Here is a 16,537-nt window from a genome sequence, read left to right on the forward strand (position 1 = left end):
CGAGAATGTAAATTGCGATAATTAAATTGCGATAATTAAATTGCGATAATTAAATTGCGATAATATAAAATGTAATACGGAATTAACAGTTAGCTAGGAACAGTTAGCTAGGATCTTGTTAGCGTGGATTCTTAACAAAATTTCATATTGTTAATTAGTATGTTTCTAATCAATTTTTACTGTGTCCATTATTTCTTCATTATGCCACTTGTTGGATTCTGATAGGTCAAAATCCAAATATGAAATTGAATGAAAATGGTTGTTCTGTGGTGAATCAGATTCGTATATCTGTGGATGTAAGTAGGATGGTAATTGACCGTTGAATCAGTTCGAAGAATGTACAGTGTAACTTATTAATGTGAAATCTAAATATTCCTCAGGTATTACCTACACGTTAAAATATTTTCACCATTAACAGTTTGTACGAAAGAATTTTTAATTACAATCTTTATGAAAATATACTTTCATATATATTTTCTTCAGATGTAATCATAGATTCAATGAGTTAATATAATATTAATCTCATTTGATTTACCGTTATAACTAGAATACATAATCTCTAAAACATTAGAGAATTACATAATCGCCAAGAAGAATGAAGATAATTGATATAAAATGATACGTAGAATGGTGATTATACTCGAGGTACAGAATGAGATGTTGAGGCATGGATTGTTGGTGGTACTGGTGCTATTACTGATGGTACTGTTGGTGCCGGTGATATTGTTGAAGCTGGTAAATTTTGCACCATATTCTCCAAATTGATTATTCTAGCACGAAGTTTGTTGACTTATTCTATTATTCCGGAATGATTGTCGATCGAAACGAGCGGGTGAATAAGGTTTAGAATCTGAGTTATGATATAGTCGTGGCGAGATATTTGGGAAATGAGGGTGAAAATGGTGTTACGAACAGGTTCGCCGGTAAGTGCTTCAGGTTCTTCATCAAGAGGGCAATTTGGTTGGTGGAAAGAATCGCCTTCTTCGCGTCTCCATCGGTTAAGTCGACTACAAACCCATCAGATGAATTGGGGATGGATGATTGGTTGATTCATTCTGATGATACTGCTTTCGAAGCTTAGATGAAACTCCATATAGGAATAGCTGTCGGAATCCGAGGAATTCGAACTGGTTGAGGGATTCATCTCGTACGATCAGATGAAGGATTTTCGATAAGCAATAGATTATAGGATGTAGATTAGTACCCTGCAATACATAATTTACATATGCTTATAATACTAAAATCCCATAAGTTATGGAGGAATCTACGGAAGCAGTCAGGCAAAGATAACAATAACATGTATGCTAAGATGTGAATTAGCAGATACGCTAAGATACGAATTTTGTCTATACACTATTCATGCAATCATTGCAGTAAGATGTGTCTAGACTAAGAATGATAAGCAGGTAATTTCCTAAGGATGATAAACAGATGATTTTCGACAAAAATGATAAGCAAAACTTTTGACATGCAGACACGGTCGAAGTCCAGACTTACTAATGCATTCTAAAGACTATCAGTTAGACACACTAATGCAAGACCTGGTTCACTAAGACCACCGCTCTGATACCAACTGTCAAGACCCGTCCTAATCCATCCGGACGAAGTCCGTATCGATTATAAAAGATTCACAACAGTTGATTTCATCGCGAGGTACTTGACCTCTATATGATACATTTTACAAACATTGCATTCGTTTTTGAAAAAGACACTCATTCATTACATCGAAAGTTGACAGGCATGCATACCATTTCATAATATATCCAACTATTATTGACTTAATAATAATCTTGATGAACTCGACAACTCGAATGCAACGTCTTTTGAAATATGTCATGAATGATTCCAAGTAATATCTATAAAATGAGCAAATGCACAGCGGAAGATTTCTTTCGTACCTGAGAATAAACATGCTTTCAAGTGTCAACCAAAAGGTTGGTGAGTTCATTAGTTTAACATAAATAATCATTTCCATCATTTTAATAGACCACAAGATTTTCATTTTTAGTTCTCATAATATACGTCCCATACATAGAGACAAAAAAAATATCATTCATATGGATTGAACACCTGGTAACCGACATTCACAATATGCATATAAGAATATCCCCATCATTCCGGGATCCTCCTTCAGACATGATATAAATTTCAAAGTACTAAAGCATCCTGTACTTTGGATGGGGCTTGTTGAGCCCGATAGATCTATCTTTAGAGTTCGCGTCAATTAGGGTGTCTGTTCCCTAATTCTTAGATTACCAGACTAAAAAGGGGCATATTCGATTTAATAATTCAACCATAGAATGTAGTTTCACGTACTTGTGTCTATCTCGTAAAACATTTATAAAAATTGCGCATGCATTCTCTGCCCAAAAATATAAAGGGTAAAAAAGGCAAATGAAACTCACCTATGTATTTTGTAGTAAAAATACATATGACGACATTAGACAAACTGAACAATGCATGGTTGGCCTCGGATTCACAAACCTATATCATTTATATATATATTAACACATATAATCGTAATTGAACAATTTCATATATTATAATTTTATATATTATATATTTAATTTGTGTATATAATTGATAATGATTATGATTTATATAGTTACATATATACATATTATAAAAATACCTAATTTGTTATATATTAATATTTATATAAAGATTGTTAATTAATTCATATATATATGTAATATTATTTATGAGTTTATTTTTATATACACAATAACATATAATAATAGTAAGTAAAAATTGTAATTGGTTAAAATGATAATAATGACATTACTTATAATAATAATAATAACCATAATAAGAATTTTTAATATTAATAATATTATTGATACCAGTAGTAAAAATGATAACAATAATAATAACACCATAAATGATAATACTATAACAATAATACTAATAATAATATTAATATTAGTAATGATAATGCTAAAAAAATTTAAGTGATAATACTAGTAATAATAGTGGTAATGTCATAATTTACATTAATAATAACAATAATCCTATAGTTAATAATAACAACTAACATAATGTTAGTAAATAATAATAATAATTAATAATAATAATACTAATTATATCAATAATGAAAAATGATAATATTAACAATAATAATAACATTAATAATGTATTAATAATAATAATAGTTGATAAATGACAATAATAATAAATTCTGAAATTAATAATAATAATAACAATAATAATAACAATTTTTAGAGAATTAGAACTACCTCATAAAGGGTTTAAAAAAATAGTTGCCAACAGCAAGAATCGAACCCGAGACCCCCCACTTATACGCAAACACCCATGACCATTACTCCAACTCATCTTTCCTGGAATCTTACCCAACGAATTAAATATAACCCGTCTGTTTTCATGTTCATCTTCTTCACTACCCAAACTGACTCGATCCCAAATTAGTTTTAACGACAAGTCACTTGATTTAATTCATAGATTAAATTTGAAATGGACAATGTTCTGTTATGCTTGGGTTGATTTAACATATCAGAATAAAAAAAATAGAAACAAAACAGACGCTGAAAGAAAAAAAAAAATAAAGAAGAACACAAAATTGATTTTTAAAATTGGAACGTTTTTAGACTATAATTACTACATGAGTTATGTAGTAATCCATTCATATAACCTTCAGGAATCAACCATTGGACCAGAATCGTAATAGGCAGCTCGAATTGGATCGAAGGAAAAATGTTTGACTTTTAAAACTAGATGTTTGACCTCAAAATTCGCATTGAATATAAAGAATTGGAAGATGAACTTTTTCAGATAGTTTACCTATATCATTCCTAATAAAACCCTATTATTACTTTCTGATAGTTATTTCGAATTCAAAGAATTTGCAAAAAAATACACGAACAGGGGCAAAACCGGCTGGTGCTCTTTAACTTCTGTTATTTTCTATCAAATGCAGTTTCAATCAATAGATATCGATAAGTAAGATACTAATTCAACGTTTGGAGCAGTAGACTCAATTGTTATTTAGTGTTGATTGTCAACGATTCAATCACAGACTTAACAGGAATGAAAGGAAAATAAGAAACAAATTAATAACGCGTAATAATATCTGTAATTATTATTTGTTTTAATATTTACCTAAATCTGTATTTATCTGTATTTAATTACTGATATATATATATATATATATATATATATATATATATATATATATATATATATATATATATATATATATATATATATATATATATATATATATATATATATCTGTATGAGTACTTATATATACCTGCACATATTTTGTATATATAATGCATTATAATCGTATTTATAGTTATATATATATATATATATATATATATATATATATATATATATATATATATATATATATATATATATATATATATATATATATATATATATCCATTTTTATTTATGTACTTGTTTTATATTTATAAAGATACATATGTATATATTATATTAACTTTTATAATATTACATAATAATATAAATCTACTAATAAATTTTTGAATGTTTTTAATTTTATTAAGAATACTAATTCTAATAATAATACTAATAATATCAATAATAATTTTTGGTAAAATTTAAAAAAAAAATAATAAATAAGGAAATCATAAAATGATAATACTTGTAATACTACTGATGATACTGTTAATAATACTAATCACAATAATATTAATAATAATACAATAATTTATTTATATCTATATATTTTTATATTAATCTAACTAATATAAATTTTAATATGGAAAATAACAAATATATTGTTATAACAAATTATACTTGTCAAATCGCATCTTTATATATTCTATATTAAAATAATACTAATATCAATATTAATACTGATATAACAATAATAATACCAATTACAATAATACTAATCATACTAATAATATTAGTAATAACAATACTAATAATCCTATTAATAACTACAATTATAGTTTTATTACTAGCTATAATAATATTACTAATAATGATATTCATGATAATAATAATAATAATAATAATAATATTAATTTAGCAAATTTACATGTATGAATTTTATATCTATATATTATATTAAAATAGTATCATTCATAATGCTGATATTAATATTAATATCAATATTTATTTTAATAATAATAATGGAAGTAACAACCATTTATATATCACAACATTCATATTCATTTTTGTATAGTTTTAGTAATAACGGAAGTAATTATAATAATTATATTTTTAACCGGTGCTCAAACTGATCATATTAATACTACCTATTATTAATTATGTAATATATAATATCATATATCGAATATTTATTATTCATACATATAATATAATAATAATTATACATTGTTATCATATAAATATGCATTTTATTTATAACTTAGTTATTTACATTTTTAATTCTAATAGCTCAAAGTGTATTTTTTTTATTAGTTAAATTTATATATATATATATATATATATATATATATATATATATATATATATATATATATATATATATATATATATATAGACTTATATTTATATTTATATATATATTTACATATTTAATTACACATTATTGTTCGTGAATCGTCGGCACTAGTCACAGGGTAACTGAATACATAGTTCAAGGTTTTCGAGACTCAACATTATAGTCTTTGCTTATCGTATCAAAATCAAATAAGATTCAAGTTTAAATTTGGTCGGAAATTCCCGGGTATCACAATTTACACGAGAAATTGGGGATGGAAAAGAAATTTCGTTTTGGTTCGATGCGTGGCTTACAAATATACCTCTATGTATTAAATCCAGTCGTCTGTTTCGGCTTGAGTCAAACCCAGCTGTTTCGGTTCATAATCGAATAGGTTGGAACGGGACAGCGTGCAAGGGCTCTTGGGATTGGGTGCGAATTCCTAGGGGCAGAACTAATTCAGAGCTGCAGACACTGCTGCAGATTGCGCGTGAGGTTACAATTGATGGCGATTGCGAAGATAGATGGAGGTGGTCCTTATGCTCTAATGGTAAGTTCTCAACAAAATCTCTCAACGATTTAATCAGTTCGAAGATCATCCTATCAAGTGTTGCGGGTAATGAAACTTTGCGGAACAATTTGATACCGAAGAAAGTGTGGGTTTTTTTTTTGGTGTTGGCGGAGCTTGACAAAAGGGGTGTTGATCTAAATTCCGTCCGATGTCCTATTTGTGACGGGGATATTGAGACGGTACATCATGCTCTCTTTAGTTGTCAAAAAAATCAAGAAATTTTGGGGGAAAATATTCGATTGGTTCGGTGCACAACGTGCGATTTTGGGTCTTAACAACGCATTTAAGGGGTACTCGTTGCTTCCAACAACGGATGTGGGTTCTAAAGTGTGGCAAGCGGTGGAGTGGACTTGTACTTATCTTATTTAGAAAAATCGGAATAAAAAGATTTTCAAAAACTCAAGTTGGAATCCACCGGTTGCATTAAACGAGGTTCAAGTGAATAGTTTTGAATGGATTGCGAAACGTTGTAAAGCTTTGCGGATCGATTGGCATACATGATTGATTAATCCAAAGAAGTATATCATATGATCTAATGTGCGGTTTGGAGTGTTGAGTATTGGTGGATTCTTACTTAGTATCCTCTTCCTCACCGCTCCTTGTATATATAGGATTTTCATCGTTTCGTGAGTTTGGATTAATCCTTGTCGTAAATGTACCTTTGCGTTAGTTATAATAAAATATCTACGGTCTTTAAAAAAAAAAAATTACATAATAATAATTCATAATTCATATCCATTATAATTGAATAGAAACTAGTTGTGGAGCCCTCGCTCCGCGTCGGGGGCTCCGTTTTGAATGCGAGTTAAAAAAAAAGTCTTGATCTATTTTGTAAAAAAGAATTTTTTTCGACATATAACATTGAAGGGTTGTTCCTTTTGTGAAAGTTGCTTCTTTTAGTGTTCGAGTTTTATTTTAAAAAAAAAAGTTAGTAAAGTGGGGGTTCGATTTGTATTTTAATAAAAGTTAGGGGATTAAGTTTGTGAAATTTGAAAAAAATATACGTGTAAAGTGGGAGTTTGATTTGTATTTTAATAAAAGTTAGGGGGTTAAGTTTGTGAAAATTGAATGTTAGTAAAAAAAAAGTTAGTATAGGGGGAGTTCGAGTTGTATTTTAATAAAAGTTAGGGGGTTAAGTTTTGTATTGTAGTAAGAGTGTAAAGTGGGGGTCGTTTTGTATTCTAATAGAAGTTAGGGGGTTAAGTTTGCGAAAAGTGAAAAAAGAAATAGGACTATTAATTTCATTTTTTCTTTTAGATATAGGTATATAATTTCATTCTCAACCATACTATGCATACAAAAGACAAGTTAGAAATTTCATCAGTACTTTCCTTTAAATTATTTAAATATAGAAATTTAAAAAAAGACACTGATAAACTACTCACTTTTGACGTTGACTTTACAAAATCAATAGTAGTACAAGATTTCTGTATCTGTATAGACCTCATAACCATGTTTAGATAATCGAATCCAAAAGCCTTCACACTAAACGGTTTCGTACTTTATTTGAAAACCATCAGTATTAGTAAGGTAATTACAGATCCATCTGTATTTATACATAAAATTGCGGATAACAAATTGATAATCCTTAACCGTTGTTATTATTATTGTACGTTGTTAATTAATTAATAAATTAATTAATCTCAGATGAAGCCGCAAGCAGGTCATGTGCAGTTAAGTTCAATCGATGAAGATAAACCCGTAAATCGACCGCAAAAGGATGAAGTAATCGTTCCTATAACTCAACCAGTACAACCTCGACCCAATCTAGCTAACCCAGATCTACTACTTGAAGGTATACTTTATTATAATAATAAATATTATATTATTAAAATTTAATTTATGTTCTGTATTGTTAATTTACACTCAGCTGTTGGATGCAAAGTTACAAAATTAATATGAATATATAATTATGTATTAGTATACGGTTTGTATCATGGAAATGAAAAATTTGGAATACATGAAACCTACTATAATGTTTTTTTTTTATATATATGTAAAAATCAATTAATTAAGGTTAAATTCGTTTAATCAATATGAAGTTTTAGAGCCTAAGTTAGTATGCAGGTGCGGCTAAGGTTTCCAAATTAAGATGTTATGTTCTTAGTAACCAAGTAAGCCAACTTTGAGGTGAAATTGATCTTCATTGTCATATTATTACTATTTTATTAAATGAATAAATGAATATTGAAAAAGAAACAACGATATGTCGATATACACTTCGGACTCGTTGTGTGCATCATAGTTAATGCTTAACGTAGATGAAAGAAGAATATTGAAATCATATCAAGATGAGTAGTAACAATGTTTTGTAACTCACTTTAAAGGGCGCAGAGAAGAGTACATCAAATATGGTATCCCATTATACGAAGCATCAATTAAAGCTGATTGGAAAGCTGCCGAGGAAATTTTTAATAAAAAACCAGATTTGGTGAGGTTTAGTATCACCGAAAATGGCGAAACAGCACTTCACGTTGCAGCATCAGCAAAAAGAACCAAACAAGTGGAAAATTATGTAAAAAATCTAGTAGGTAGGATGGAGAAAACGGACTTGGAACTTCAAAATAATAGTTCCAATACTGCTCTTTGTTTAGCAGCTGCGGCTGGAAATGTTGAAATGGTTAAGATTATGGTCGAAAAGAACAAGGCTTTGTTGAATATTGCTGGTAGTCAACAAATGATGCCTCTATATATGGCTGCCTTATTTGGAGAAGGTGAGATGGTGAGGTATCTCTATGATATATCTAAAAAATTGTGCGATGATGGTTGGAACCCTCAAAATCGTGGTTGGCTTCTTCTAAAATGTGTTGAATCGGATCTATTTGGTAAGGTTTATTTATAGTTTGTTGGTATTATACTATTTTAAATACGTGTTCTTTTTCGTTGTGTATTTTTGTTGCTTTGTTTTTGGATTTTCTACATCAAGTGATTTTAAGTCTTTTTTTCAGACGTTGCACTAAAGATAATAGAAGACCGCTCAGAACTTAATAGTAATGGGAGTGTACTTGGAGTTTTGGCTAAAAAGCCTGATGCATTTTATGAAACATCATCAAATTTATTTAAGAGAACCATCAAATGGGGTAAGCGTCTCTACTGTCTCATGTTTTATTCTACATTCTCATTGTCAAAATAATAGTTTAATTCTAGAATAAGTGCAACATATATATTTGGTTTTTATCTTTTAAAGTTAAAGTTTAATACCCATTATATAATTAAATGTAGTTATAAGATTTTTTTTTTACGTATAACATAATTTATGCCCATTTTGAAATCAAACTACTCCCTCAAATGTATTTGTAGTGTAGGTTTGTCAAGTACAATATTCTTTAAATGTAACCTTATTTAATTTCTTTGTATATTACCTTACAATATAGCTAATATTATTCATTTCTTGCTCACAAATACTAATGTTCATTTACTTAATTTACTTTATAGCTAATGTTAATTAGTTTTGCTTCTTTTCTGGGTGTTTTTGTTGGGTTACGCGCAGTTTCTACACTCGGATTAAAGGCAGGGCCTCCTAACAAAGAAACTGATGCATTGCTATTACTTAGAATCATTTGGAAAAATATTGCGAAAAAGTCTAAAAAAGAAATTGATGATATAATCAGAGGACCGCCTGATGCAATTAAGAAAGATGATAGGCTACCTTATGGAAAGGAAGATCAAACTCTACACCTACTAAAACTTATATCTGAAAATGTTGCTAAATTGCCCGTTGAAATCCAAAAGGCAACTGCCGGGTCTTCTAAAATGACAAGGGCACCGACAATGACAAATGTTAAAAAAACGTACTCTTCCCGTATGCTATTTGTCGCTGCAGAAATGGGCAATACCAAATTTATAGTTGAACTCATCCGTCAATACCCTGATTTAATATGGAAGGTCAATGATAATAATCAAAGTATATTTCACATTGCCGTAAAACATCGTCATCAGGGTATCTACAACCTTTTGTATGAGATAGGCTCAATGAAGGATTTGATAACTCCTTTGAGAGATGACAATGACAATAATATGTTACACTTAGTTGGGAAAAGTGCAAAAAGAAAGCGACTTCAAGATGTGTCAGGAGTTGCTTTACAAATGCAACGAGAACTACTATGGTTTAAGGTAACATTGCTCTCTCTCAATTCTTTAATTTCAGTATACCAAAAAGCATTGTTTCAAAAACACTTGTTTAATCCCCGATTGCTTTTTTTTATGAGGAGATCGATCCGATTTTCTAAATCCATTTAACTAATCGGTCAATGCGATTAATAGGTCTAAATCGGATTTGTTAGTTAAAGTTGTTCGAAGTCGAGATTGGTGAATAGAGTTAAAAGTTTAGAGTTTTTAACAAATGAAAGATTATGTTTATGTTTTAAAACAATTATGTTAGAGTTTATTGGTTTCTTTTATATTTACACATATACTTTTGAAATTTATTTTTTAAATGTATAAAAAGTCCAATCCGATTAATCCTGAGTTATCAATTACTCCCTCCAATGTCGCGACCGAGTAATGCCCTAGTAGCGAGTTTTGCAACCTTGCTGAAAATACTCTATACCCAGGGGTGGAACATAGTGTTACCCAAAGGGGGTATCCGCCCCACCTGGATTAAACGGGGAAAAAAAGTTACACTAAAAAAAAAAATTATTTACCAAAAAAGAAGGTTTTTTTTAGTGTTTACCCCTGCTTAAAATGAAAAAATTATTAAATTTTTACACTCGCTTTATCCGGGTTGTATCCGGGTTCAAGTTCCGCCAATGTATCCGGGTTCAAGTTCCGCCACTGTCTATACCTCTACTATTCATGTTGTAGGAAGTGGAATCTATGATCCCACCATCTTATAGAGAACGGAAGAACAAAGACGGTCTAACACCACACGAATTATTTACAAAAGAACATAAAGATCTGGTTGCACAAGGGGAAAAATGGATGAAAGACACAGCTAGTCAATGTATGGTGGTTGCCGCGCTTATCGCGACTATAGTATTTGCTGCAGCTTTTACAGTTCCTGGTGGATATAGACAAAGCAATGACGAGAAAAATGGTATCCCTGTTTTCTATTCAAAAGCAACCTTTTTAGTTTTCGTCGTGGCAGATGCCATTTCTCTATTCTCATCTGCAGCTTCAATCCTCATGTTTTTATCTATCCTCACATCTCGTTACGCTGAACGTGATTTTTTACAGTCATTGCCCAAAAAGCTAATGTTAGGTCTAGTCACTCTTTTTCTTTCAATAACTAGCATGACTGTCGCATTCAGTGTCAGTTTCTTTGTACTTTACAAAAGCGGTTTGATATGGGTGCCACTCGTTATTAGCTTGCTTGCTGTGTTGCCGGTCTTCCTATTTGCTTGGCTACAATATCCTCTTTTAGAAGATGTACGTAGGTCTACATATGGTTCTAGATACCTCTTTAGACCCAAGAAACTTGTTCTATACTTTGGAACCCACAACTTTAGACCCTTCCTAAAGGGTTTATTTTCAAGATTTACTTCCTAGTTTTTTGTCATTTGTAATTTATTCGGCTTTTTAACTTCCTGTACTAACACAGTGTGATTCGGTCCCGTAACTCTGTAATATTATGTATTTGTATATATGAATACATCTTAAGCTGCCCAAATTTAAAGAAAAGCCACGATGGATTAAGGTCAGTATAGATTCTTTACTTGCATTTGTCTTGTTAATATTGGTACAACTTGAGGATTTTAAAATGATACTTACTGAAGATAAAGGGTCCCGATATTGATGCCCTTAAAACAAACAAACAACAACAATACTTAATTCCACGAATGTAGGGTATGAGGGAGGTTTGGTATGGGGAGGTGGGGGTGTACCCGAACCCACCAATATAAATGCCTTTAAAACAAACAAATAATCAATATTCCCTCTTATTGATATACTTCCTTTCCCTCAATTTTGTGTACTGTAATTTTGTACTGGTTATTGTTCTTGATCATCTTGCTAGTTTATGGATTTGTGTATTTAGTACTAGTTATAATTGCTGGTAGTTTGAATATGCCCAGATCACAGTCACAATTTTTTATTCTAAAGTTGCAACTGTAACCGTTCTTTAATAATCTTGTATAGTTTTTGAGTTTTTACAAAGAGCAATTGTATATCATATATAATGCTTCCAAAGCTTGTCGTTATAATTTAGTTTCGGGTAAGTTCAAAAGTTTGCTAAGCAGCACTATAACTGCTATGGAAGGGGTCAAATGTATGGTCTTTGTTGATCATGTTTCTTTTGATTGTAAGACCACTTGCAAAGGTACATACATTGTTAAGCTCATTGTTGGTAATGGACGAAAAGTTATCATTGCGACTGAACTGTTGTAGTAGTTCGGCATCACCAGTGCAATGGATGACAACATAAGCAAAGCAGGCTTCACGAGCTCTTTATCTTTTTCTTTACAATGCATTTTTTTTTAAGAAGCAAAAAAATCAATACTAACATGATGCGACTTTTTTAATTTTTATTTTTTTTGTACAAGAAAGAGATATATTAGAAAGAAAAAAAAAAAAATACTATGATAGGGGCTTTACAACGGATTCAAGAGTCAAGTGTTCCAACAAAATATAGATCTGCCTCTATCTCTACTATAGTTAAACTAAAACAAACGAACTAAATGAAAAATATCACCCTTTTTCATATGGTGAGGCGGAGAATTAAAAACTATACGGAGTATTATCCAAAAGACTCCAAAAGGAACCATAAATATGTTACAACAACGATCTACAACCGATCACTAATTTCATTATATATGTTTGTTTTTTATCGGTCAAACAACAACAAAACTCAATCCCACAAACGTGGAGTACGAAGGAGGTAAGATTTAGACAATCCTTCTCATATCCAAGAATAAAGAGAAGTCATTTCTCCACTCAGAGTGAAAATACCCCAAGAGTAGAGCAAGTCCTCCCTCCCAATATTTTATGGATAGAGAGATTGCTTTCGAAAGACATCTGACCAATAAGTAGGTAAAAAAAATAAAAAATCGCCGTGAAAATGATAAAATCAAATTTTCATTGATTTTAAAACATGCATGAAATTCAATCTAAATTCTAAACGTAAGTCAAGTGGCTAATAAATCGACGCTTATTGTTGAGTCGATTGATAAACCAGTCAAAGTTAAGGTTTGAAAATAAATTTTATTCTCTTTTTCCACATTTTTTGCATGTAAAAGTACATACTTGGCTTAGTTAGACTAATTTGTAACTACCGATAGATCAAAATTTCAAGCTACATTTTCTTGTTGACAAATAACAACAAATGTAGTCATTTTCAAAAGCTGGTATAAATTTCTTTTATAACTATTTATCAAATCAAATACATGTTTGGCTACTGTCCTTATTTGAATTTTGCAGACATCACTATTGTTGTTACAGTATATAATATAACATTAAAATTAAAATACTCAATTAATTGGTATTGTTGACTGATAATAATAGCATAACAACAACAACCAGTATTATAAACCCTAAATTGCAATTCACAACTCACAATTCACAATTCACATACATTCTTTAAAATAATTTTACAAAAATGGCTTTGATTTCAAGATGTTCAATTCGCTCATCTCAATTCCTTAAACTGACTTCTTCGATTTCGTCCCCCTTATCTAAAAATCCACAAAATTTTGTTTCTTTCAAATCTCGGTCGCCATTACGGTCGTTCACCGCCGGCGTTTCGTCTTCATCTTCTTCTTCTCCGGTAACATCGCCGCCGCTCACGACGGATGCTGATTTTATCATGGACGCCGTTCAGCGCCGTCTTATGTTCGAAGATGAGTAAGTTCCTGTCTCTCTCTATTGAATTAACAAAATTGAAAGGCAGAGACCACTTAAGTTGACTTTTTTGTTCAAATTTCATATTGTAAATCTGTGATAACAATGTTTCAAATTTGGTGGGATTTTCATACTCTTGGAATTTTTTTTTTGTTTTTTTGTTTTTTTTGTTTTTGCAGATGCATTTTGGTTGATGCTAATGATGGTGTTGTTGGTCATGACACAAAATACAATTGTAAGTAAAGCTACAAATTTGGTGAATCATAATATATTATCCATCCATTAATTAGTTGCTTGAATCAAAACAAAACAAATTGCAAGTCATAATTTTTTTTTTATGCCTGTTAGTAGAACAAAGATAACATTTTTTATCAAAATAAATGGAACTCTGATTTTCGGAATAAACTAGTTACTTCTATAAATCTTGAATCACTTAAGTACAAAGTAACTGAATACTTATTAATTTTTTTAATCTTTACTCTTTTTATGCTGAACCAGCAAGTCCTGAAGTAAAGTTCTATAGTCTTTAGTTATTTTAACATCAAAGGCTGACAATTTCTTCAATATCTGATAGACTACTACTAATTTGTTCATCGTTAAATATTGCAGTAATAAATATAATATTCATAATTGCAATTAATACTATATTATATACGATAGTAGTAGTTTAGTGTGTAAATGTTATATTTTTGTCCTTCCAACAAACAATACTGAATGTCAAAGATTTAAGATGCATCTAAGAAAGGATACGGAATGTGACCTTTAACATTATCTCGTTTGTCATATTGAACTTCCAGCATAATTTTGTTTGTCAACACTTTAATTATATTTTCAGGCCACTTAATGGAAAAAATTGAGTCTGAAAATTTGCTGCACAGGGCTTTTAGTGTATTCTTATTCAATTCAAAAAATGAGTTACTTATTCAGGTACATATACTTTGCTCTGGTTTGATGTATATATGTATCAATTAACAATATTTTTTATGATAGTTTTAAATAATACAACAATTTGGTTTCATTTAATTGCAGCAAAGATCTGCGACAAAGGTGACATTCCCGTTGGTATGGACAAACACCTGTTGCAGCCATCCGCTGTATCGAGAATCGGAGCTTATCGAGGAGAAATCACTTGGTATCCATCAATTTAATATAAGTTTATCATTAAATTTAACTATATAATTGCAGTTTATTCATATTTTTTTTTTTTTTTTTTTTTTTTAAGGGGTTAGAAATGCTGCACAGAGGAAGCTTCTAGATGAACTGGGCATTCCTGCAAATGAGCTTCCAGTCGATGAATTTATCCCATTAGGTCGCATTTTGTATAAAGCACCATCTGATGGCAAATGGGGTGAACACGAACGTAAGAATTTCGCTTCAATTCTTTATCGTTGAGTACTATAATATTTTATTTTAGTATGGGCAAATTGTCTATAGCGGGTGTTTGGGTGTGCAATTTGAAAGGGATTATTAAATTATTGTGACTTAGCGATTGTGATCATGAAATTATGATATTTAGGGGTCAAGCTTTGAATAGTTTATCCTACATTTCTCATTGTAAGTGCTTGAGACGGCCAACTAGTCGGCCTTGGTGACTATCCCGACCCGATATGGTCAAAAGTCGGTCAACGGTCAGGTCAAAGTTGGTTTAAGTTAGGTCAAGTTTTTAATATGTTTCAAAATCAGGGTTTTGTTCATTTGTGTTGGGGCTTCTCTTTGTCCTGAAATAACAGTAAGCACAAGACCTAATTAACTGTTATTTATGTTTAAAGTCAACATTAGTTAACGCATGACTAGACCCCGACTTGACGTCTTCCCAAGGTCCTGACCGACTAGTCCCGTCTCACTACTTTTAGAAGACGTCAAGACTATTCTATTTTTGTTATTAAGTGAAGTTAAGATAATATTGTCTATCAATTTTAATAACAAATTATTCCATTTTCAAATGTACATTCAAACACTGTATAATGCTTTCTTTGGCAAGTATTAAATAATCTCTAAAACATATCATTTCGGGATGAAGACTGAGTATGTTAATATTGCAGTTGATTACCTACTATTCATTGTACGCGATGTTAGCATGAATCCAAACCCAGATGAAGTTGCAGATGTTAAGTACGTAAACCGAGAGCAATTAAGAGAGCTCGTGATGAAAGCAGACGCAGGTGAGGATGGTCTTAAATTGTCACCATGGTTCAGAATAGTCGTAGATAATTTCTTATACAAGTGGTGGGATCATGTTGAAAATGGAAGTCTTAATGATGCGATTGATATGAAAACTATCCATAAATTGTAATCCGCTGCTCATCGATTCCCAGTAAGACTTTCATTTCATTATGTGTAGTTTTAATCTATTCAATTATGTTTTTGTATGCGATAATGTGAGCGAGATTAGTGACGGATTGTTATTTAAGTAAATTGTATATCAGTATGTAATATGTATCAATGTAATATCTTGATTGACTTTGTTGTCCGAAAAATGGAAACTAAATAAAATTTAAGGTTTGGGTGATGATTTCCAGTGAGGTTTTTGTCAATATGTTTGTTAAAACTTACGTGTAAATCTGGATTATCATGTTTGTCGCGCCTAAACTATCGTTTTGGTCCTACTTGGGATTTTTGTTTATTATTGGGTCGTTGCATGGACGTCATGTCCTTATCATTAGAACGTTTTGCACATCTGTCGAACAACATGTTCCACGTTATACGGTTGAAATGTCGTTATAGTTCTATTCATACATCATCCATTATCA

General features: G+C 30.6%; 2 protein-coding genes across 2 annotated transcripts; both read left to right on the forward strand.

Annotated features, from left to right (window-relative positions):
* Window positions 1-7,406: 7,406 nt before the first annotated feature.
* On the forward strand, window positions 7,407-11,718 carry LOC139892066 (uncharacterized). The gene is made up of 6 exons (XM_071875097.1): window positions 7,407-7,544; window positions 7,662-7,809; window positions 8,342-8,839; window positions 8,963-9,094; window positions 9,505-10,127; window positions 10,818-11,718. The coding sequence occupies exons 2-6, from the start codon at window positions 7,662-7,664 to the stop codon at window positions 11,499-11,501; spliced, it is 2,085 nt and encodes a 694-aa protein (XP_071731198.1). The 5' UTR covers window positions 7,407-7,544; the 3' UTR covers window positions 11,502-11,718.
* A 1,776-nt stretch (window positions 11,719-13,494) lies between these two features.
* On the forward strand, window positions 13,495-16,263 carry LOC139892067 (isopentenyl-diphosphate Delta-isomerase I-like). The gene is made up of 6 exons (XM_071875098.1): window positions 13,495-13,790; window positions 13,967-14,022; window positions 14,623-14,714; window positions 14,817-14,919; window positions 15,010-15,147; window positions 15,830-16,263. The coding sequence occupies exons 1-6, from the start codon at window positions 13,546-13,548 to the stop codon at window positions 16,078-16,080; spliced, it is 885 nt and encodes a 294-aa protein (XP_071731199.1). The 5' UTR covers window positions 13,495-13,545; the 3' UTR covers window positions 16,081-16,263.
* Window positions 16,264-16,537: the final 274 nt, after the last annotated feature.

The sequence above is a fragment of the Rutidosis leptorrhynchoides genome, chromosome 2 (genome assembly GCF_046630445.1).
Source record: "Rutidosis leptorrhynchoides isolate AG116_Rl617_1_P2 chromosome 2, CSIRO_AGI_Rlap_v1, whole genome shotgun sequence".
NCBI classification, from domain to species: Eukaryota; Viridiplantae; Streptophyta; class Magnoliopsida; order Asterales; family Asteraceae; genus Rutidosis; species Rutidosis leptorrhynchoides.